This window comes from Penicillium oxalicum, chromosome I (genome assembly GCF_001723175.1).
Source record: "Penicillium oxalicum strain HP7-1 chromosome I, whole genome shotgun sequence".
Taxonomy (NCBI): Eukaryota; Fungi; Ascomycota; class Eurotiomycetes; order Eurotiales; family Aspergillaceae; genus Penicillium; species Penicillium oxalicum.
This window is the reverse complement of record NC_064650.1, coordinates 140733-164150: the sequence shown is the minus strand read 5'-3', so window position 1 is coordinate 164150 and position 23418 is coordinate 140733. Positions and strand designations below refer to the sequence as shown.

The 23418-nt window shown below is 50.3% G+C and overlaps 7 protein-coding genes across 7 annotated transcripts; 2 read left to right on the top strand and 5 right to left on the bottom strand.

Annotated features, from left to right (window-relative positions):
* Positions 1–545: 545 nt before the first annotated feature.
* On the bottom strand, positions 546–1688 carry POX_a00050 (Cleavage and polyadenylation specificity factor subunit 5; the record flags this gene model as incomplete). The annotated part of the gene is made up of 4 exons (XM_050108999.1): positions 546–832; positions 977–1224; positions 1315–1566; positions 1648–1688. 4 exons carry the CDS (start codon positions 1686–1688, stop codon positions 546–548), a joined length of 828 nt encoding a protein of 275 aa, XP_049972767.1.
* Positions 1689–2792: 1104 nt separating this feature from the next.
* On the bottom strand, positions 2793–7663 carry POX_a00049 (uncharacterized protein; the record flags this gene model as incomplete). Its single annotated transcript, XM_050108998.1, has 4 exons — positions 2793–5900; positions 5996–6250; positions 6622–6752; positions 7183–7663. The coding sequence occupies 4 exons, from the start codon at positions 7661–7663 to the stop codon at positions 2793–2795; spliced, it is 3975 nt and encodes a 1324-aa protein (XP_049972766.1).
* A 1384-nt stretch (positions 7664–9047) lies between these two features.
* On the bottom strand, positions 9048–12268 carry POX_a00048 (Histone deacetylase clr3; the record flags this gene model as incomplete). The annotated part of the gene is made up of 15 exons (XM_050108997.1): positions 9048–9269; positions 9347–9453; positions 9525–9604; positions 9671–9756; positions 9825–9917; positions 9979–10042; positions 10104–10151; positions 10207–10318; positions 10378–10585; positions 10655–10782; positions 10841–10953; positions 11019–11157; positions 11224–11237; positions 11302–11590; positions 11659–12268. 15 exons carry the CDS (start codon positions 12266–12268, stop codon positions 9048–9050), a joined length of 2313 nt encoding a protein of 770 aa, XP_049972765.1.
* A 1096-nt stretch (positions 12269–13364) lies between these two features.
* On the bottom strand, positions 13365–14772 carry POX_a00047 (Glyceraldehyde-3-phosphate dehydrogenase; the record flags this gene model as incomplete). The annotated part of the gene is made up of 5 exons (XM_050108996.1): positions 13365–13393; positions 13478–14336; positions 14376–14411; positions 14475–14538; positions 14630–14772. The coding sequence occupies 5 exons, from the start codon at positions 14770–14772 to the stop codon at positions 13365–13367; spliced, it is 1131 nt and encodes a 376-aa protein (XP_049972764.1).
* A 3386-nt stretch (positions 14773–18158) lies between these two features.
* POX_a00046 (SRP-independent targeting protein 3) lies at positions 18159–18921 on the bottom strand (the record flags this gene model as incomplete). The annotated part of the gene is made up of 2 exons (XM_050108995.1): positions 18159–18837; positions 18905–18921. The coding sequence occupies 2 exons, from the start codon at positions 18919–18921 to the stop codon at positions 18159–18161; spliced, it is 696 nt and encodes a 231-aa protein (XP_049972763.1).
* An 848-nt stretch (positions 18922–19769) lies between these two features.
* On the top strand, positions 19770–20535 carry POX_a00045 (Histone H2A.Z; the record flags this gene model as incomplete). The annotated part of the gene is made up of 3 exons (XM_050108994.1): positions 19770–19868; positions 20133–20202; positions 20288–20535. The coding sequence occupies 3 exons, from the start codon at positions 19770–19772 to the stop codon at positions 20533–20535; spliced, it is 417 nt and encodes a 138-aa protein (XP_049972762.1).
* A 1774-nt stretch (positions 20536–22309) lies between these two features.
* Positions 22310–23303, top strand: POX_a00044 (uncharacterized protein; the record flags this gene model as incomplete). Its single annotated transcript, XM_050108993.1, has 2 exons — positions 22310–22631; positions 23212–23303. 2 exons carry the CDS (start codon positions 22310–22312, stop codon positions 23301–23303), a joined length of 414 nt encoding a protein of 137 aa, XP_049972761.1.
* Between the last annotated feature and the right edge of the window lie 115 nt (positions 23304–23418).

Sequence of the window (23418 nt, the reverse complement as noted above, 5' to 3'; positions counted from 1 at the left end):
CCGTCGGACTACGAGGTGAGTACAGAAGATACACCAAATGATGAGAAGGATCAAATGCATGGGCAGGTTTAGTGCGACGGCCAGCTTGGAGAGATCTTTTCAAAGGGACGGAAACTTGTAGAAAAAAGCGCAATGAAGCTTGGCGGAGCTGCCAAGAAGCTCGATTATCCCGCGCAGGGACGGGCCTCGCCCGTTGCAACCTAAATGAGCTAGACAGGCTGCATGGCAGTGCAAACCAAGCAGAGGGGAATCATGGGCTGCGAGAAAAGACGGAAGGGTCTGGAGGTTTCCGAGAAGAGAAGGTCTGCCGTGCTTGCGTTCGGATAGCAGGGACCAACATCAACAAGTCAACGCCGCCGATCTCATAGTACAGGACCTGTTGGGCAAAGGAAGCAGGAGACAAAGAGGGAGAGATGTAAAAGAGAAATTATCTAGATACGGCCGTATAGGATAACATCCGACTTGCCCGTTTTACTACTTGAGTCTCCGCCGGGGTAATGGAACAGTGCGGGATCCGCCATCAGTGGGCCAGAGGTCTCTCTCACTTACTGCCCACCCGTTCCATTCTCACCTTCACCAACGTCCGTCATGCCAGTATCCTGCCCATCATCCCCACCGGCAAGGACTTTGGTGCGAGGAATCTGGTCAGGAGGCAAAGGAGTGCCCGGAGTCACAGCCACGACGTTGTCATTCTCGTCCACAAATTCGAAATTGTATCGGGACAGCAGGTGTGGAATCGCCGAGAGCTGAGGGCCGTAACGAGCGGTATTATCATAAAGTTCAAATAGCGGGACCGCTAGCAATTTCATGTTCTTTGGCACAGAAAGAACCTCTGGTCCAATGGAAGACACAAGCAGTCAGTAGGGGCTCGAGAAGGAAGGAGAAGGGAGCGTGTCGAAAGATTCATAGACATCGCAGAATAGGAGAAAGGAAATTGATCCAGGAACACAGTCCAGACGCGGATGTGAAAACTCACTCTTCTTAGGCAAGGTGATAAAGTACAACTTCTTGCACTCCTTCGGCCTCGTGACATGACCCGGGAGGAATGGGTACATGAACGTTTCAAAATTGGGGCGCCACCATTGGGCAAGTGTATCACCAATTTCCCAATCCTCATTCACACCTTCCCCGGAAAATTGCGATCCCACGGGAGCCAGGCGCTCGTTCAGGCGCTTCTTGAACCCTTCGATCTCATCTTCTTCAAAAGGCAGGTAATCGCCCGGCCTGGAACAAGAGATGCGAGTTAGCTCAGACGAGGAAAGACACCAACCAAAATTGATTGAAGAGGGAAGAAGACGAAGAATCAATACACACAGTTTGAAGAATGCATTTGCAATCTGCAGCATCAAAACGTGGGGGTGATTGTGTTCGTGGCAGACCAGGACACCCTCGCAGGTGCGGCGCATCCCGTGGAGCTCATAGTGCTCTTCCAGTCGCTTCAGCCGAGCTACCACAGATGGATCTTCTTCGGGCTGTGTCTCCTTGGTTCCGAAGGTGTAATTGCTCAATGGGTAGAGGCGAATCGTTTCAGGCTGTTTCGCAGAAAAGTCTTTGGGGAGAATCGGTCTGGGTCGAACGTCATTAGTCTCCGTTTCTTAAAGCTCTCAAGCTTGGGTTCCGGCTGAAGGGAGCCCATTGGTCACTAACGGTTGACTACTCTGGATTGCTGCGGCCGTTGTAGACGCCATTCTGTCGCTTGAAAGATGACAACGGAAGCTCACAATGTCAGAGAGGGGGTATTTGAGATCGGACACGGCGAATTAAATCGGTCACCAGAACGCGCCTTGAGCGATGGGTGATGCATCTTGCTATCGTTATCGATGCCACCGCCTTCCGGAAAAGCGATGGGGTACAACAAAGAAGGCAGACAATCTGGTGTGAAAGGCGGTGTAGTCACTGGTGCGCTCTCGAAATGAACGCATCTGTACCTTTTAGGTATACGCTGAATTGACTCTCGAAGGATGGACTTGGAGCTGGATGACCTCATCCCCTCAAGTTTTTACGGCTTTTTATGCATCCAATTTTCGTACTGCCTCTATATATCACATTTTGAGATGGTCAATCCTAACGGGGAAGATAAAAATAAGCGCCATCTTGAAGAGGCTAGATCGTTCCTGCTGCCATTGAACGTTGAATATATTTGAACGGTCGATTTGCGGCGCCTCGATACCGCGCAGGGAAACAGATCAGTTCCCTCGGAGTAGGTGCCTGTTCTCCAATGTCCAGTAAAGAAAAGACTAGGCCGGACTTGACGGTATACTACATCATAGGTAGCCATGCTTTCGTGAAGTTACAGGTGCTTAGTTACATCATTTCATCGCACTTTTGGTTGTATCGGAAATCCACCTCACCGAGCCTCAGACGAGATCATACCCCTCCATACCCGTACAAATTACCTACCAGGCTGCCGGGTCAATTATTGAATTGGATTTCCAGACAAGGTTCCAGTCGAGAACATGGATACCGATGTGGGTATTGATCTGGATAGGTAAAACTACCTATTTATGCCTCGAGAAGTGGAATTCCATAGCAGAATGGAGATTCCATGATTCGCAACCTAGGTCACAGGCACAAAAAAGATACGGATCAGAGATGATGTTTTCATGAAATCATATGAAGGGCCTATGGTGACGGGACGTTTCCGGATTGGGATGCGAAAACATGTAATGCAACTCAGATGTGTGTAGATTTTCTGCTTCATCATGAGATTTTACTTCGAATCCATCGTAAAATCACAATGAATTCAACCCTGTGCTTGTATATCCTGGTAATAAACCCGCGACTCATAAATTTCATAGCTTCGCTTCAAAGTCCTCGTAGTCCGTCAGATCTGACACGGGCACGGGTCCAGTGCTGACAGGCAGACGAGCTTTGAACGATCGCACATCTTCGACAATGACAGGTTTTGGCAAGTTGCTCGAGGTGCCGTTCGCACTATCGGCGTGTTCCTTCGTACCCAGCCCAAGCTGCTTCAACTGAGCACCGAGCTTCGCTTCCAGCTTGCTGATCACTGCATGATTCTGCCTAGCAGATTCTGGCAGTTCTGTAGCCAAAAACCCTTTGAGAATGTACATGATCTGAGAGAGGTCTACGACTGCCATGTCCAGTTGCTCGAATGCTGCTGTCAGGGTGTCGCTGTTGACAGTCAGTCCAGCACTATCCAAGTCCTCCTTCACTGCCTCAATGAGGCGAGTCCTTTGTTGGACAGGACCCGTCTCGGTTGAAGCAGCATCGGATTGTGCGTTCAAATAGACTGATAGCTTGGCTCGGGTCGGCGACGACGGATCGATGTATTGTTTGAAGAATTCGATCAAGTCCACCTTACCCAAGACACGCACGCAAGCAGCATCTGTCTCATGTTGCAAAAAGTCCAGATACTCTGAACGAACTTGAGACCAGAAGCGACCCGTCTCGGAGCCAAGGTTCTTGAGCTTCTCCAGGCGCTTATTGATGACACTGCGCTTGTGACCCTCAAACTCATCGTCGGACATCTTTTCCAGCGTTTGTCCAAACTGCGTCAAAAACGCATCAATTCGAGATTCCAAATACTGCGCATTGCGCTCGCTCTGGATAATGACACGGTATCCCATGGTCGTGGTGTTGTAGCGAGAGCCACTCCACACAACGTACCCGAGTTGCTCTTGGCTTCGCAATTGATCAAATGCGGGCTCATCTGTCAGTTGCGAGAACAGCTGCAACTTGGCACGAAGGACATCGTCAGAGAATGATCCAATATGCAGGTAATATCCGATACAATGGTTGACGTTCGCAGGATCCTTCAGGGTGCGAGGGTAGATGTAGTTGCCGCCCGGGGGAATGATCATGTTGCGGTAAAGATACCAGTCAGAGGCAGGGAGGGTGCGGCCCCCAAGAATTTTCTCGACCATGTCTGTCATACGAAGTGCATCTTCCTTGTACAGGTTGCCATGAGCCAGAACCTCGATATGAGTCTGCTCCAGCAGTGACGGGAAGAATTTGATCACATCTTCGGCTTCAATGTGCTCCAAAGCCTCAATGTATTGTTCGTTGATCCAGCTGCGCTCGGACAACAAGTATCGGTCATAGTCACCAACTTGGTGGAAGGGTTGCTGATACTCTGCATTGCGGAAGGCCCGAGCCAGACGCTCCTTGATAATATTGAACCGGCCCTGATTGACCAAAAGTCCAGACATCGTCTTCAAGACCTTCTCCAAAAGAACCGACATTTTGTCGTTATAACCCCCGACCGAAATTTCCAGACCGAGGGTGGTGGTGAACAAGTGGTAGTCTAACCCAGCAAGCTCTGCATCATAAGAGTACTCATCTAGGCTATCACGAACCAATTCACAGTAAAGCTTGGTCTTGATCAGATTGGCAGGGGTCGTCCACACCAGAGGGTTGCGCAGTGTGACATGCACAGTAGCCTTGGGCACCCAGAAACGATCATCCTTTTTGAACCACAACCGAACCCGATCGTCGTGACGAATGAGCTTGGGTATTTTCGCAGGCTCTGCGACTTCTTTCCGCTCAACCGACAGACGAGTAGGGACGAATTCGTTCCTGTGAGGCATGTGCAGACTAGACGTGCGGGTGGTCTCGGTAGATCGCAGGGCCTTCTGAATGCCGCTCAGGAAGTCATGAGGGATTTTCTCGACCTTGTACTCGGTGCCGTACCATTTTTCCCTCTGATCCCACTCGCCAGGGTAATCTTGGGAGACAATGATGAGACGGAAATTGTCGGCTCGCAAGTAGGACATGGCATTCTTGATGACCTCCGGGTCAAATCGTCGCAACAGGGATCCACTGAGCAGCCACTCACGGGGCATAGGCTTCTGCATGACACTGCTCAGGCGGCTGGTGAAGCGGATGGCGGGTGTCTTCTGCTTGTAGCGGAAATCCACCTCGGCGAGGTTCTTCATCTCATCGAAGATCCATTGTTCTGGCTCCCGCTCCTTGATCATGGAAATGTACTCAAAGATCACCTTCGCAACTTCCTGGTACAGCTTGAGACCTTCGGGAGTCAAGCGGACCGAGATGGTGAAGAAAGCAGATCCAGGGCAAATAGGCATGGCCCCCGCGGACAGTCCGTTGGCCCACCCCTTCGCTTTGAGATGCGATAGGATACTGCCCGGGCCTTCGTGGCCAATCAAATGGCTGATGTATCGACTGGGTTGAACGTCATTGAGGTTCTCCTCGTCCAGGAACGGGAAGTACATGTCCATTGAACGCGATTCCATGACTGGCTTGGCGAAGACCTGCGTGCACATATCCTCCTCAGAGAAAGGCTGCACGTCATCCCAGCGGTTCTGGGGCAGATCCTTATTTTCCACATCCGCGAATAGTTCTGCGACCCATCCTTCGAGGACATCCAAGCTCTCTCGCCCTAAGACGACCAACTTCGTCCGATTGGCCGAGTAATGTTTTTCGTAGAACCGAATGAACTCACTGCGGACCTCCAGACCACGCTTTTGCGGGTCTTCTTTCAATGTCTGCAGGTTACCGGTAGAGAAATGGTGATATGGGTGCTTGGGGTTAGAAAGTGACTTATTCAATTGCATCAGTCGCCAGAGGTCGCTTTGCAAGTTCTTCTTGTTTTCAGAGTCGACTGCTCGCAATTCACGGTCAAGCGTCGATTCGAGGAAGAGGGGGGACACGAAGAATTGGGCGAATCGGTCCAGGGCTCCATAGAGTGGAGACTTCTTGTCGGAGTCTGCAGCGCTGTCTGAAGACGACTTATCGGCAACTTGATCACTCGCGCCCGTCGACTCCGCCGAGTCGTTCTGCCCCGTCGAGGGAGCAGGGCTGGAATCGCCGGTGGCTGACACTTCGAAGAAGTAATTCGTCTCGGTGGCGGCGGTGTAGGCATTGGATAAGCCGGAATGAGCAGCGAGGTATTGATTGTAGGCATTCTCCTTCGGGTACTGCGCGCGAGAAGACGGATCCGTGTCAGCATGGTGCTTCAGCCCGTCTGACTCTTGTGCAGGTTGTGGACATCCACGTATTTGCACCGGCATACCTTCTTCGTTCCCATAAACAACAAGTGTTCCACCGCATGGGCCATTCCCGGCATATCATCTTGATCAGAGAAGTTGCCGACATTGACGTTGACGGCAGCACTTGCTTTGTCGGTATCTGGGTCATGGACCAGTAGGGCTTCCAGTTTGTTCGGCAAGCGAATGACCCTGTATGAGCGATCGTCTAGGTCCGGCTTCTCCAAGCTTTCTGTGATGCGCTGAATTTGAGACATGACTGGAGACGTGGAGGAAAGAACCTGAGAGGAGCGACAGAACGATCGAGTGGGAGAGGATTTACGTTCAAAAGTTGGTGCGTTTGCAACAGTTAAGGGACTTTTGAACGAGATGGGACGCAGTGACAGGGTTGAGCGGAGATTGGAACGGCAAGTCAAGCTTCTGCAATACCACAACCACGGATGTGCTGTAGAGGACCTTGGGGGCATCAAGGAGCGAGAGATAGGGCAAGGAAGATGATGTAATGGGAAAGCTAGCGATAGCTCCTTGAGCTCTCTAATGTACAAATAAGAGAGAAGGGGGTATATCTAGATATACACTTCCGTTCACTGTCCACTGCTCAGACCCGGGCTCATCATACGAAATGGAGTGATCAACAGGGATGATAACGAACGTTAGAGGGGAGACCCTCAGCCGAGGGGCTCGGCGACTTGGTCAGGATTTGGGCGGTGAGGAGTTTGGTTGACGCATCTGCCGGGGGCTGCTGAGGGGTGGTAGGCGGTGGCGCAGTCACGAGGATCGGCCCTGTCCGAGGCTCTGAGCACGGGATCAAAGCGAGAGAGAGAGAGAGAGAGAGTCGAGAGCACTCTGTCTTGTATCCAATTTGCCATGCAAGTATGAATCCCCTCCCGACGTGTGACGAGGCGAATGAGTTGAGTATGGAGTTTTGGAATTCTTAATACCAATTCATGGCTCTTTATGGATGGAAATCTACGTTTGACTGCCCAAGGATTGGCCAATTCTCGAGGCTCGTGAGTATTTCCAGTATTCCCAAGCGTGCACTCAACATGAATACCTCTCCAGTCTCGACAGTCTCGACAGTCTCGACAGTCTCGACTCACGGATCATCATCCCAAATGGACCTGGTAAAACATTTTACCTAGATCTTTACCTCATTTGTTTTGGGACACTAAATTTTGATTCCTCATTTACAAAGCACTCATCCTCTACTAACAAGATTCCGCGCACAAGACAAGAGTAATATCTGCGTTTGTGCTACAGGTCTCCGTCTGCTCTCTGGCTTTAGTCCAGTCTCTTTCAACCCAGCAGATATTGTTACAGGTGTCAACGGACGGATGCACAAGCAAGGTGTCACTCGAAAACGGATTGCCAAACACCGCTGACAGGGCGTAGTAGAGGTGGTCTGTAAGGGCGTATTGGAAATTCAACTGCGGGCTGCCATCGTACAGTCCATTTTTGGTGCGTGTGATCTTGATAGAGATGCCTCCCGAAGTATCATCATAGTGTAGTTTCTCGACATATTGATTGCCTGGCTCGAGGGTCTGTCGCTCGCCGACGGAGCCCCCAACAGACCAGAGGTAGACCTTGTTGTGGCAGTTGTTCTGGACAATGGCATCGCCGACCTTGCCAGCATGGACTAACCCAGCAGCGAAAGAAGCGGCCACGGCAATTCGGATTGAAATGGCAAAGTGCATGTTGGGTAGGTTTCCTAGGTTCTTCTCGGTGTGATATTAGCGTATAGCTGCCAGTGATCACACAAATGGATGATTCTCTGAATTAGAAATTGTAGGGGACGAAGAGAGCTTTGAAACAGATGTGCCTAACTCAAAATTCAGCACTGTGTTCAAGGAGGGTGTCTAGGGCAGAAGAAAGCCTTCTTATATCTCCCTGCAGTGGACCCGTCTTATTGACTCGTGATCTAGTGTCACAGTCCAACCTATTCTAATCGGGGGTAATTTCACTTCAATCAGATCTCGGCCAAGTCACAAGCCTAAGAACTTGCCAAGTACCACTCCAAGGGATGATGGCACGGCTACGATGGTGTACAAAGCTCAATCATCCGACGCTACACCGGCCAAGGCCTGATCGTATAGGAGAAAATATATGGAGCAGCTTATTGGCGGAATCAAATTCCAAGACAAATAGCTCCAGGGCCAGAAGTCTAGGCAGTATGAATGTTTAAAATCATTGGCGACCCAAACATCGCCAGGGTCTTTGATGTCTTGCTTTCACTCGAGTAAGTTAGTTCTTAGAGTCCTTTAGTAGTCGAAGCCCGATATCAGACTGAAAACCAGCTACCTGCAGTGGTGATATAGGCACAAGCTTGAGAAGAGACAACCAATCTCTTTACGGGTAAAAGACATGGTAGTACAACTGAAGCCAATCCCAAGATTGCCATCAGACATTGTGGGCTCTTTTGCTTAGGTTGACGGTGTATGCCTCTTTGCAGCGAGTCGGAGGCTTAGTTTTCCAGACTAAGTATTTGCTCCATTGACGACTATCCTGATTTTGCAGCGCATGACACAACATGTCCCACTGCGTACCTACTTGCTAAGGTAGAAAGGTCGCCGGGGTACAACCTTTTGCCAGCCCATCACAGGGTCATGTGGTTCCACCCACCTGTTTACCTTGCTCTGATGATTTTTTTTTGTTTGTGAGGACTCTTAGACGTTGCCTATGTAAACTTTTTTGTCATGAATTTCCCTTTAGATAGTCATTTTAAGCGCCGGGCATGGGTGGCCTCTATTCCTAAGTCTGAACGGCAAACATGGAATAGTGACGCAGGTTGAAGACAAAATACTAAGAGCGACAGTAATGGCTAACTAATTTCGGAAATTTTACAACTTGACACTAAAAATGTAAATTGGGTCGAAAGGTATGGCACACCACAGTAAAATCTGCGGCGTGTTGATGATCAGCTGTGATGTAACAAGATGGATGGGAATTGCCCGGATAAGGAATGAAAAAGGATCATGGCAGATGGCAGGCCGCAGATACTCCGACACCTCCCCCCCCCCGAATTTATTCGGATTCAAAGGGTAGAGAAAGAAACACTCGTCCCGACGTTCTCCTTTTTCTTTACCCACTCACGGCCATATCTTCGTCAGCTTCATCCTCAGTCTCATCAAGGGCCTCATCCGCGCGATCAGCGAGCCATTCAAAGACCTGCTGCTGATGTTCGGTCATCATCTCCCCCAGAGAGGATTTGCTGGATTTGAAAAGTGTGCCGTATCGCTTGGATGGCTTGCGGTCTTGATCTTTCCAGACCGCATGGGACTCGGAAACAAAAACCAGCGAGTTCTATTGTCACGTCTGAATATCAGCCGTTGGACTTGACAACCAGGAAGCGTTCCGTTGACGAGGTCCTTGGAACTTACATCTCGGTACCATTTGGACAGCCACACTTGTGTGGAGGAGGCAACAGCCCGCACGGGATTTTCCGCCACAAACGAAATGATCCCGCTAACGCGCTTGTACAGGTTTTCTTTAATAACGTTAACGATTGAGAAACATGGCATGGAAATCTTCAAAGGGGTTCACCGGGTCAGTCCATACCCCGATTGATGAGGAGATTTACCACTCCTGCAAATGCGCTGCCGACTCCGAGGAAAAAAACTTCACGCTTGTCAAAGAAGCTGAAAAATCATGTCAGCGGTGGCTGGGCCTTTTCACGCATGTTGGAATTCAATGAGATGACCGACTCGATGTAGTTGTCCCACAGGTAGTTCGCAAGCTCTTCGGTTGCAGTGGGTCGATTCTCGTCTTCTTCTTCGTACTTTCCCGTGGCCTAGGAAAGAACAGAGATCAGGTTTATTAGTCCAGGCGCACAGTACAAGCCAAGACCACCACACTCACTGGTACCTGTGTAACATGCTTGGGGATGTTCACGTCAATTACAGCGTAGCCCTTGCTAATGATCCATCCAATGTAATCTTTTTGCGCATCGGACTTTTGAGCCAGTCAGTACAAGCCCATCGAAGCAAGTTTAAAGCACTACAAGTGCACTCACCATCCAGCAATTGTGAGCTTCGAGCTTGCTAGTGACGGGGTCGGGATACCCCATCAGCTCGGGACTGGAGAATGCAAATTAACCTAAGAATGATCCATCACGATCACGATGACAGTCACACTCACGGGTCGTGAAAGATGACAATAAGCGGAACACGCTCATGGTAATTTGCGCTGTGTGAAGCGTCAGTCATGAAGATGGTTGTCTATCGCTCCACACAACTCTTACCTCGCAAGAACCTGGTTCTGGAAAGATTTCGATATCTTGTTGCGATAAATGTAAAGAGGAGTCAACTTGAAATTCTCGTAAAGCTGATGGGCCTGATATTCGCGAAGAACATCTACGCGTGGTGTTAGCACTAAATCGTAAGTCGGTCTGACGTCTTGCCTCAACACATACCATGCAATCGATCCGCCCACGCGAGATGCTGAGGTGGCCTGGGATACATGCAACGCCAGTACTGTGCCTGAGTAGCCATCACACGGCCAACGGTCTCAATGGCATCTTGAGTTGGGGCTGTCTTGGTCAGCCGATCTGGGGGCTCCCCCATGAGGGTTTTGGTCACAGCAAGTGCAGACTTGGAAATCGATCGGAAGTTGTACCCGCCCTGGCATTGTTACATAAGTCAGAAGTCCTCCAAGACAGTACAAAGACGGGGGACTCCTCAGGGCCATACCTCCAGACAGACCGCCACTTTGCCGTTTGCGAGGGTCATGAGCATGTGTGTCATCTGAGCGTAGCAAGAGGGCGATACGAAACAGCCACCAAGGGCGTCACCAGCAGCGGCATCAAACCCAGCAGAGACTGGGCCCACAATCAGCATCGATCCCACGATATGTATATTCGGATCAACATGACTCACTGATCACTAGATCCGGGTCAAATTCCACGGCAATGGGCATCACAACCTTTTGGAAGGCATGCATGTAGTCGCCATCGCCCATGCCCTGATCAGGCCAAGGAATGTTGACATTTCTGGCAAGGACAGTGAGCTTAGTCTGAAGATTCAAGCCCAGTCTTCAATTGAGATCATTACTTACTTCCCGAGTCCAGCACCTTCGCCGCAATGATCCAGGTCACCCTCGGCGCCGCCGGGATAGAACTTGCCATTCTGGTAGACATGAATCGAGATGTAGAGAACATTCGGGTCATCGTAGAAGGCCTTTTGCACGCCATTACCTGCGCTGGAGTTAGAGCCCATACGGATGCATAAAACTACAACGAAGGGCTTCGAATCTTACTTACCATGATGAACATCCCTACGTACGTCAACCGATTAGCCAGGCTAGTTCAAGCTCACCAGACCAGGAACATGTCACTAACCAGTCCAGAATCATAATTTTACGACACTGATCTCCAAGGGTCTGTTGGCAGACTCGGGCTGCAATGGGGACATTGTTGAAAAGACAAAAGCCCATTGCAGTGTCATATTCCGCGTGATGACCCGGAGGGCGAATCACAGCAATGGCATTCTTGACGTGCCGCCGTGCGACGGCCAAACATGTTTCAATGGCGCCTCCTGCGGATAAAAGAGACGAAGCAAAGGTCAATCTGTTGAAATAGATCGAGTCGCGAGTCTTCTCGAGGTACACCAGCTCGTCATCGGGCATTTCTATCGATGAATGTTACAAATGCGGAATCAGAAGTGGGCTGTGGATCAAAAACAGATGGACCACTTACCTGAGGTGCTTTTGACAAAGGCGTAGTGAGCTTGGGAGTGGATGAGCGTAATCTCATCTTCAGTGGCATTTCGAGCAGCGATGCGCTTCAGTGTCTGTGGTGCCAGCGGATGAACAGAATCCGGATCATCTACCAGCCCAGCACGGCAAAGCTCTTTGAAGATGTAGTAAATTCGTCGAGGGTCTTCCGGATGAACCTCGGTGGTTGGGCGAACCTCACAGTGGTAACGCATTCGGACATCGTAACAAAGCCCAGTGGCGAGAGAACCAACAGGAAGTCCAGACTTGACGGCAGTTTCGTCATCAGACCAATCTGAATTAGTTTCAACCAGGCTGTCTCGCTTGACGAGGTTATCAAGGGAGTTGCTTTCAGAGTCACTCATCTTGACACGGTCCGGTGGTGGGGGCATCCCAGTCACTAGGGTAGGTTGAGTTGATAAAGAGCTTGCTCCAGGTATTTGTGATATCTGAGGAAAAGCAGATGGAGATGACGCTAGTGCAGATCCAATTTGATCAAGAGGTGTTGTGAGAGGAGGTAAGGTGAGAACAGAGGAGGGTGCAGGAGGAGGCCTCTGGCCCTCCTCCATGATCGTGTCCTCGTCTCCTCCCATCCCAAAATGGAATTCGTTAGGGCTGCAAATTCACAACAAACAAAACGAGGCGCCTTCTAGGCGCAAGCTACGAAGAACTGGTAACTCAGTCCTGTCAATGTTTCGTGCCACGAAGTGCTTATCAAAAGAAGCTGTGGATGCTTTCTTTTGAAGTCTCTTCTGATTAGTCCAAAGGGAAAGACGAAAGCACTGTTCAATGAATCCAGTAGCTGCAAATCAGGTCGTGAACAACGTGGCATCCAGGTGTATAAAGCTGTGTGGATGTTGATGCAAGAAGCTGCTCAAAGTAAAGTGAATCCTATACAACCACCGTCTTTGGCAGCATCCCGTTGCGAACAAAGGCCTCGGCAAAAGGCTATCAATGGAGGCTGGATATTCAGTCAGCCTTCTGTTTATGGCCCTCCAATATATCCGCAGCTTTTAATTCTGAGACTAGCCCACGAATCAGCTTACCTGCAAGACGGGTTGATTTACGTCAGTTCGCCGAAGGACTAAATGGTTAAGCATGGATCTCTTTTGGGTGGTCTCATCTTATTGCCGGCCATTGGAGCTCTCACCGCATCAAGGGCGACCGCCTTCTTTGCAAGGGTTGAAAGCGGTGTACTGGTGCAGTTGGCGCTCATGTGGTCAAGTCTCGGACACGGATCTTTATCAAGTGTAGCTTCTACTAGTGATGTGTGCCAATGATTCAATTGAGAGAGCGTTAAGATAGGGGGCCAGCGGCATGTCTCGTTCAGGTCCCCAATCATGTTAGGAAAGGGAACCTCTTCGTCGTTCGAATCAAATGTAATGGTAAAAATCACTTTCAACGAAATTCAACGAAACTCGTTTAATTCGTCTCCCAATTCTTCGATTCCTTCCACCTGGGAAGCGCCGTCTCCCACCTGTCCTTTCAAACTCTACTCGAGGGTACTCATAATTGTGTGCAGGAAGCGGTTGAACGTGAAGAATTTACGTGTTTCATTAATATGACGTTATCATGGTTTTTGTTACCGAGGCGCCTCCTAGCCAGGCCCACCCTCTTCCTTTGAGGTGAGATTGACGAAGATAACAGCCCTCACAGAACACTCCTGACCCCAGGGCGCTGTCCTGATTCCTACTGACCATCAACCTTGGCAATGTAGGCTAGACACACAGCGGGTTAGCAGCTGTTTCGCAAATTGAATGTGGCGGGATGCAGTTGAGTGCAATCAATAGGCAAGAACTTACCGATCAGGTCAACAACACGGTGGGAGTAGCCCCACTCGTTGTCGTACCAGGAGACCAGCTTGATGAAGTTGGAGTTCAGAGCAATACCGGCCTTGGCGTCGAAGATGGAAGAGTGGTCATCACCGTTAAGGTCGGTGGAGACAATGTCGTCCTCGGTGTAGCCAAGAATGCCCTTCATCTCGTTCTCAGAGGCCTTCTTGACGACAGCCTTGATCTCGTCGTAGGTGGCAGACTTCTCAATGCGGCAGGTCAGGTCGACAACGGAAACGTTGGCGGTGGGGACACGCATGGCCATGCCGGTCAGCTTGCCGTTGAGAGCAGGGATGACCTTGCCGACAGCCTTGGCAGCACCAGTGGAGGAGGGGATGATGTTCTGGGCCGCAGTGCGGCCACCACGCCAGTCCTTAGCGGAGGGACCGTCGACGGTCTTCTGGGTGGCAGTGTAGGAGTGGACGGTGGTCATGAGACCCTCGACCAGACCGAAGTTGTCGTTGATAACCTTGGCGAGGGGGGCAAGGCAGTTGGTGGTGCAAGAAGCGTTGGACAGAACGTTGATGTCGGACTTGTACTCGGTGTTGTTGACACCCATAACGAACATGGGGGCATCAGCGGAGGGGGCAGAGATGATGACCTTCTTGGCACCACCCTTCAAGTGAGCGGAGGCCTTCTCCTGGGTGGTGAAGACACCGGTGGACTCGACAACGTAGGCAGCGCCGGTCTCGGACCAGGGGATGTTGGAGGGGTCGCGCTCAGTGTAGAAGCGGACCTTCTTGCCATTGACAATCAGGCCGTTGGTGCCATCAACCTCGATGGTACCCTTGAACTGACCGTGGGTGCTGTCGTACTTGAGCATGTAGGCCTGTGGTGGAAGATGCCCAGATTAGTATGCGTCACATACTCCATCGTCCTCGCGGCTGACTGGAGAGCCCAGATTCTGCAAAGCTTGTGGGGACTCGATTGATCCATGACTGTAGCAAAAGGGAAGATGTGAACATACAGCGTAGTGGGTCTCGATGAAGGGGTCGTTGACAGCGACAACTTCGACGTTGCCGTCAGCGATGCTAAAAGCACTGTTAATTCTCATGGCTCACTCCATGCTTTGCGAAGACCCCGATGATGGGTGTCTTCCATAGACAGGGGGCATTAACTTACGCATTGCGGAAGACCTGGAGGCCAAAGTCAGCATGAGCCTCAATATCACGTAGGGCCTCAAAGAGCCGATTAGGAGAACCGAGGGGAGCACTTACAATGCGGCCGATACGACCGAAACCGTTGATTCCAACCTTGGGGACCATTTTTGCGATTGTTTGAAGTGTTCTGTATGCACTTGTAAGCTTGCTGTCTGCGCCAGACGAGCTGCGAGCTGGGAGCTGGGAGGCGAAAAGTGAAAGGTGGGGTCGTGGAGAGGGGAAGAGGGGCAGGCGGCGGGAGTAAAGAGAGCTCTGCGATTAAGAATCAGAATGGAGCTGGTGAAAAATTACCTTGAAAGTGATGCGGATGGATGAATGGAGAGGATGGGGAAGGAGAGAAAAAAAAGATCAGGAGGAGGGGGAGATGGAGGGCAGAAGTAGTTTTTGGGCAAGGCTGACGCAACATCGACTCACCCTGAATCTTTTTTCGAGGGGTATGAAATCAACGCATGGTACATCCATTGTAACTATCAAGTGGGCACGATACCATGATACATACATTCAGTACCACGCTCACAGCAATCGTCCGTTTGACAGTATTGTACAGCTTTACCGTGTTAATACACATACACATATACTCCATATTACAGTCATCACACAGAACGGGATAATCGATCCTGTACTAATGAGTCTACAGCTCCATGGCCATGCACTTCTTGATAGATTTGCAAGTTCATCGATTTGCGGTTCAAGCAGTGAGGCTACCAAGCACCGAATGAACAACCTAAGTCCAAATGACTCATTTGAGTTCAAGTAAAATTGTGTGCAGGAAACTTCATGTGGCTGCAAGCTCTGAAATCCGACCCTGAGAGTCGATGCAACAACGCCGGACGTTGTGGTCGTTTCACTGGAAAGTAATAATAGTGGGTGTCGCTTGGTACTCAACGTCTTCGTTTGCCAGGTTCATCTTGTACAAGATAGTGATGATGCATAGCAGTGGTCCTATCTGCATTTCTGCGTAGTATGTACATTGACGTATGTATTTGGGCTAAAGAGGGCAATGGGCGCATATACACTTAGAAACAGCTAATACGTACAACTGCAGTACGTACATAAATGGTAGATGTCGAAAGTAGAATCAGTAAGCTCACATGTATTCCTGGAGGAAAACGTGATAAACGCCCAGATGGTCTGCTTCAACTTTGCGTATCTCGATGTCGATGCCTTGACGTTGGGAGGCAGAAGCCAGGCGCAACGCATACATTTTGTTGTACAATTGCAGCTTATCGGCGGGCAATTCATGCTGCGCAGCCTCGCTGATAACACTTTACAAATGCTACGTGTTTGAGTGTATTGTGTGTATCGGAAATACACGCAGTAAATTACATTATTAATGCCCAAGTGCCTTCCCGTCCAGTTCAGCGGCGGAGAAACTATGAATAATAATTACCACAGCTTCGGACTGCATCCGGCCATTGCCGCCTGCAGCTCCCATCATCGCGTCTTTCCGGTTTCATACACCGGGGAAAGCAGGAAGCTTCACGAGATTTCCACCGCCGTTGCCCCTCGGTAGCTTCCGTGACACCGGGCGTAAGCCAATGGTGATGTGCTGATCCGAGTTGGAGTTATCGTGCACCTCGGAGATCACGTTGAATGACAAGACTTGGCCGGAATATTCGGCTACAGAGGGTATGCGTCGAGAGAGATCACGATAATGCTGCAGTGGCCTTGTTGAGCCGCGAGAATACATACAAATGCGTCGGATACCGAAGGCATGTAAATGACATGATGACACTGGCGGTATTCGAGAGGAGGGGCAGGGCCGTGTCGTATGTACCGTTACACAACGAACCTGGCGGGGACCTTTCAAGGACTCGGTGGATATGGAGGGGCAAAGGGTGCGAATGGATGATGCGGTGACTGAGGGGCAGGTCTCCTGCCGCCTTGCCCGTGGCCGCTTCCTCCACGAGAAGTCCAGTACCTTGTTGGATCATTGGGTACTGCTTCCGTGCTCAGTTTACCACTCACCACAGCACGTGTGGTTGATTCTTATGACTTCAGTTTCATGAAATCAGGCGGGGTGATTTCAAAACCATAGACCAATTCTAACCCGACAAGCTCTGCCAGGGCAGATAGACAGAAACGGGCCCGTTGCCATCCAGTTGAGTGTTGACTACACTTCCTTCGATGGGTGAATTACTATTTTGGGCTTTTTCTCAGGTGGCATTACCGTACACCATAGTATACTGTGCGGTTCGTACGAGTACTTAGAACGTGTTCGAAGCATCCTACGAATCATGTTGAATTACAGCAGTCGTGGCTGAGAATTCCGCCACAAACGTGCTTCATTTGCAGGTGATACGTAGCTGGAGTTTGGCGTCGGTTCTGTGGAAGCTCCATCAGGATCGCTTGTGGCAAGGGTAGGCAGCGGAGTAGCTCAAAAGAGCTTGCGGTGGACCGGTGTATAAAGCAGGTGAACTCCCCGCCCTGAAAGGGGTCACCGGGCGCTCAACCTTACTCTCGGGCTTTGGTTTCAGCTTGTCAGGCGATTACGGTAGTGACGGTGGTACTGATCACATAGGGCGGTACTAAATTCGAATTGCTCAATTGCTCTCTTGTGCAAGAATCCCAGCAGACATCCACGCAGTCCAATGATTCTGGGTCCATGGTTCATACTACATGCACAGCGTACACTCGTACAGGCTTCTTCATCAAGCTCATGTATACCTACATTTATAATCAGGGGTGGCACCGAGTCATGTCCAATTTGTGGGCTCGTGGGATTCTCATCCGAGCGGCGCGCCAGGTCAATGACGACCGGCTAATTCCAGACAGATGGACTTGTACCATTGAATGAACAAATGCCAGCCTCTGCCACGCGGACGCCCAGGAGGCTGCGGTGGCGAAACATCTAGGTGAATGCAATCATTCTACTATAGGTCGAAGACACCGAGTGTGTTGCCCACGGCCCCTGCAGTTCGAGGCGTCCAGGCGATACCTAGAAGATGGTGCAAGTTCGCCCACCTGAACCACCGCACGCGCCTTCTGCCATCCAATATCCAGGTACTTCCTATGGTGACTCATGGGCCATAATGGCATTTGTCATCATGGACTGAACGTCCGACACTGTGTCCTCTGTTCACCGTTTCAAAGAGGGTCTTGTGCGCCTGGCAATCGTCTCGGCAAGCATATCCGCGACGAACACTTCGCCTCTCTACCTGCCTGGGTATATTCCGCAGTCTGTGTACCGGGTGAGCATACTTGGGCTCTGCGACCAGACGGATCTACAAGGATGCGCTTAATCATGCTGAATCAACAACAACATAGCTCGACTGTGTGCCAATATCATGGTGATGATGGGTATGAGATATAATACAATCACGAAGGAGAAATCACCATGAGCATAGTCAGTCATTATTACCTGTCCCCGAATCCAGGAAGAGCGGGCGCGAGCGAAAGTTCATGATCCAATCGCGGACCTTATTGCATCTCCCCTTTTTCACGAGTCGCCTCTCCCGTCTGATCTCCTGGAGCCACACGTGACTGGCAGTCTACTCCTCCTTGACACCACCGCGGTAGTTCTTCTCGGCGCTCTCGATGGAAGCCTTGTCGCTCTTGGGCTGGCCCTGGGACATGAAACCACCGGCGCTCTTGAAGGGGCGGGCCAGATCGCCAGTAGCGGGCTTGCCGAAGACGTGAATCTTGACCAAGTTGGACTCAAAGGCACCCTTCAAGGGAATGATCGACTGAATGAGCAGAGGGTTGGTGTACTTCATGTACAGGTGCATCACAGCCATCATACCCAGGCCCATCAACTGACTGCGGATCAGCTGGCGCAGCTGGCCCTTGTCGTAATCCATGTTGGTGGTGGTGACGGGCTTGGCCTCCTCGCCAGTGCCCATGGGCGCAGGCTCGACATACTTCAGAGTAGTCATGTCTGCCCAAAAAGAAGAATCAGTCAACCGTAGCCAAACTATTGTGAAACTTTTGCAGTGCAAAGCCTTGGAGCCGACACTCATGCGATCGCTTTGTGGAGGAGATGAGTGGGGGAATAGAGACACAAGCGTACCCTTCTTGGCGTTGATCTTGGCCTGAGTATAGAGGTAAAGGCCGAGAATGAGGACATTGGAGAGAATGTACATGGCACGCACTCCCATCAAGACCTGAGGATCATCGAAAGGAACCTTCTTGGCCAGCTGCATCATCACAAGGATGATGGCCAGATTGGTGCTGCCGGCGATTCATTAGTCAGATTGGGTCCACAAGAGTCATTAAAATCCGAATCCGAAGCACATACACTTGCGCAGAGACCATATTGCCGACTGTTCAAACCTGTCAAGAGAAGGGTTGCTGGGGCGTGATTTGGACTGTGGGAGGATGAAAAGACGGGGGTGGAGAGGGATGCGAAAAAAGGTCCATATTGCCTCCCCGGGACACCTGGCGTTCTCCGGCGGAGGTCGGACAAACCATTTCCCCAAAGAATAGCCGTTATCAGGTAGTCACGTGCTTGAGAACCCATTGACGCTCTGATCACGAATCTAGCCGTTCAGCCACCACCACATGGTAAGCTCCATCGACAGCGACATGTGGTTCACTCAACCAGTATCATGGTTGCTTATATCTGCATGGCCAGAATGAACAATTTATATCGGCTCAGTTCATTGAGAACATATTCCTTGACGCCCAACGGGTAGCCTCGCTGATGGGAGTGAGGTCGCAATCAGGTTCTAATATTACAGTGGCCATCCAGCCCAGCGTCCGATCACTAGATGGAACACCAAGCAAAGAAATGTTGCAAATTCCCGGGCTCTGGGCAGGAGCAATGTTTGCAACTTCATCGGACTCCTGATTCGAGGCCGGCTTTGTGCACCACATCCTTCATCCGACTTCCTTGGCTACTGAACTCCATTATGGAGTGCTGCGGGTGCTGGGCGAAACCTTGAGGTGATTACCTTTTTGGGACTAGCGCCACATCCGCGGTCGCAGTCTTTAGCGACCGGGACGGGTGGACATTTCTGACTTCTCCATCCATCAACAACGCGCGTGCCTCCCGATATCTCGCTATCGCAAATCCATCTCCCCACTATCTGCACGATCGCAAACCTTTGATAGCCACGTTCTGACTTTCACTGCAATCGCCTCCTTCGAGATATCTGTCCAAGATGCCCGGCGGAAAAGGAAAGTCTATTGGTGGAAAGGGTGGTTCTAAGGACTCGGCGGGGAAAGCCCAAAAGTCTCACAGCGCAAAGGCTGGCCTTCAGGTGAGTCGATGGCGTTTCGCACAGAGATTTGAAGTGATGGATGGGGGAGGATATGCGACGCGCTCCTGGTGGTCACTTCACCAGACTTTGCAGTGACGCGTCGAACTTCGATCCTTTCCCCTCACTAAGGGAATCGTCATGGGGCAAGTTTGTCGACACTGGTTCCTGAGGTCACCGGGCTTCACACCCTCTTCCCCATTCAGCCTTGAATCCTGTGCGCTCTCTCTTCTATTCTTATTTCATCTACTGACCTGCCGCCTACAGTTCCCCTGCGGTCGTGTCAAGCGCTTCTTGAAGAACAACACCCAGAACAAAATGCGAGTTGGCGCCAAAGGTACGATTCTTGATCCCTCCCCGGGGCTGCGACGCTCGACATTCGCCCCCCTACTATTCCATGTGAAAATGCTGACAAATTGCAGCTGCCGTGTACGTCACCGCTGTCTTAGAGTACCTGACTGCCGAGGTGTTAGAATTGGCTGGTAATGCCGCCAAGGACCTGAAGGTCAAGCGCATTACCCCTCGTCACTTGCAGCTCGCTATCCGTGGTGATGAAGAGTTAGACACACTCATTCGCGCTACTATTGCCTTTGGTGGTGTCCTGCCCCGCATCAACCGGGCTCTGCTGCTCAAGGTCGAGCAAAAGAAGAAGAGCAAGCCTGATCTGTGAGAAGGCTGCTCGGGTCATTGTCAAGGAAAACGATGGAAATGTGATGAACAGTCCTGGAACACAAGTCGGTATTTTGTCCACTTCGCGTGGGCTGTTTCCTCGGAGCGCAGCCGCTTTTGCAATGGGGACCTCTCCACCTCTCTCACACGCTCCCTCAGTCATCTCCCTCTTTCCTCTCCCTTTCTACCTCCTATAGTGTGTGTGCGTGTCTCTCGCAGGGCGCTGCTTTATCTCCTCTTTGCTTAGAGGCCCCTTGGTTTTGTGGCTTCTCTCTTTCAACGGCGTGCGAGTTTTGATGTATTATCTTGTCTATTCCCCGGCCTTGTACCGTTTTCCCCCCTCCTCTCTTTACTTTTTGTCATACCTTTTTATTTTCCTCTTTCGTGTCCGCTTTCGTGTGGTGTCTTTTTTTCGAGTTCAACAAGGCGCTGTAATGGAGAAAATGGGGGATATCCTGCTCTTAGTGTGAAGATTATTTTTTTTCTCAACTGAACGAATCTGGTTGGTACCCTGTTGTTCATTTCTTGTAGGGTAGACAACCATTCACTTCTGCCTTGGATCTCATATGATCGGATGATGGACACAACAGTACGTTTGGGGGGTTCCATCCGTACCTAACCAGACTGGAGAGTCGCGGGCAATCCTGCATGGCGCCTTGCGATGTTGGGTTAGCGTGTGAGCACATCCACCACTTGGAAAACACGGTCGAATCAGGATCCAGGGCACCCCGATCCAGCGCACATGTTGTATGTACAGTAGATGCCCGATCCAAATTCAACCTCTGCCCGCAAAACTACCTACCTCCTACTAGTAGGTAGGTCGTGGCCCAAGGGGATAGATGGGATCGAGTTCGATCAAGATCAATTCTATAAGTACACGACACTGAGCCAAAGCTCAAGATGAAACTCTATTCCAGTTGAATGGATTGTATCAATATGTATTTATACAACAGCCCAGAGTCCCATCATTGATATCTGTTATCGTCGTAGGAACGTAGTAGTCTTTGCATTCCATTCCAAGGGTTCCAGCTTTGTGCATGCTTCCACAGACCACCTACTGGATATGTTGTTTACTTTCTGCGTTTCTGCCTACGTCATGTACTGCTGTACTGGACAGGTAGCGTCACCTCCTACGGGCCCCGATATTGCTTTGATATCCCCACATTTTTTCTAAACAAGGTTGTGACGAAGCAGATCAACAGCACACCTCGAGCGGCTTGGAAATCGCCGGACAAATTGATAGTACAATGACAATTTACTAAGCGGAACAAGACAACTCAAAGGAGGGTCTTATGTAGAATCGAAACCTAGACCTCCCGAGAAAAAATGGGCCGATCGCCCAGTCGTATCAAACGTGAATAGAATCAAAAATGGCGATTGATGTATTGGGCTTGTGATTCAAGTACAGAAAATACAGATTTTATTTAGACAAGACCATGCAACACGGGACGGTGATAGAAAAGACAAAAAGAAATACCAAGACATCAAGGAAACATCCATACCCAGTATGACTGGGAACTTGTAGAGGATCCTTGGGAGACCAGTGACCGTACCAGAAGAAAGAGAGAATTTTATTGATCAGCGCTTGAAGCAGACCTGCGCCCCGAGTGAAGCCATCTGGCATCCGGGCTGATGAAGATATAAATCCCACCAGCCTAAGAGCGAAACGACGAGAGGACCAGAAATAGCGGCTGCGGACATTGCTGGCTGCTTGGCTCATGCGACCGCATTGACACTTCCGCAAAAGAAGGACCCCAGCAGTGTGCCGAGATATCATGACCAATCCGGACGTGGTAAGGAAAGGAGAGAAATGGAGAAAAGTGGACTGCAACTGCGAGGAAAGTGTCGAACCTGGGGAGGCACTAGTGACGAAGCTGCGTCGCGATTCGAGGCCAACGGGCAAGAATTATGGCCCCGGGGGGGAAACCACTCAAAAACACCGAGAAGGGGAAAAGCTTGGATGGCGGAGGATGGTCAAACATGAAATCAGGCAGGATTGGCCTCCGGCGCATACCGAAAAAGGGAATGAGGGCTATGCAAATGCGGAGATTATCGTGACGCTTGTCGTAGAAAGAGGATTCTTTTCGGTCATTCTTCGTATGTGTTCAGCATCAAGGATGGAACACTGTAGCGAACATCGCAAGATCATGGGCGTCGTGGAGAGAAAACGGTAGCGGCCACAGGAGCAAAATAATGAGGACACAGCATCCTGACACACGCCATTTCATACAGCCAAAGAAGAGTGTTTTTTTTTTCGCATGCAGTAAGAACAACGGAGACAGCGGTCAGCCACAAGGGAACAAGCCACGGAAGCGAAAAAATTGCAGATAGAAGGGGATTCAAATTGACTGAGTAGCAGAATCAAGCTCCGTGAGGTTTTTTTTTCGGTTTTTCATCTTAAGCAAGAAGGGTTGTTCAGCTGTGTCGAGTCAACAATTTCTGTTCAAGGAACAAAAAAAAAGTCAGACCAACAGCCGAAGAAGAATTCAAAGGCGACTGGGAGGGGGGAGAGCGGACGGCGAGGCGAGTCACTTGCGAAACAGAGGCGCAGATGAGAAACCATTTGATTGCCCCCAAAACTAGACTGAACAGAAGTATAAAAAATAAAGCGAAAAACAAGAGCAGGTCTAAAATGGGCATGTGCGGCAGTCCCAGATGGAAGATACTAATAATATAGTCGATCAGATAAGCGACATCAAGAAGGAGGGTTCTGGTCTTTTAAGGGGTTGTGTAAGTTTGTCATCTCGTCATCCCTCATCGAAATCGTAAGCCGGTAATTCGCAGAACAGGGCCTCATGATACAGATTCATCTTCGTCTTTCGGCAAATCAGTCGGATGGTGGCAAAAAAAAGATCAAGGTAAAAAGGCAGTCGCCATCGTCTGC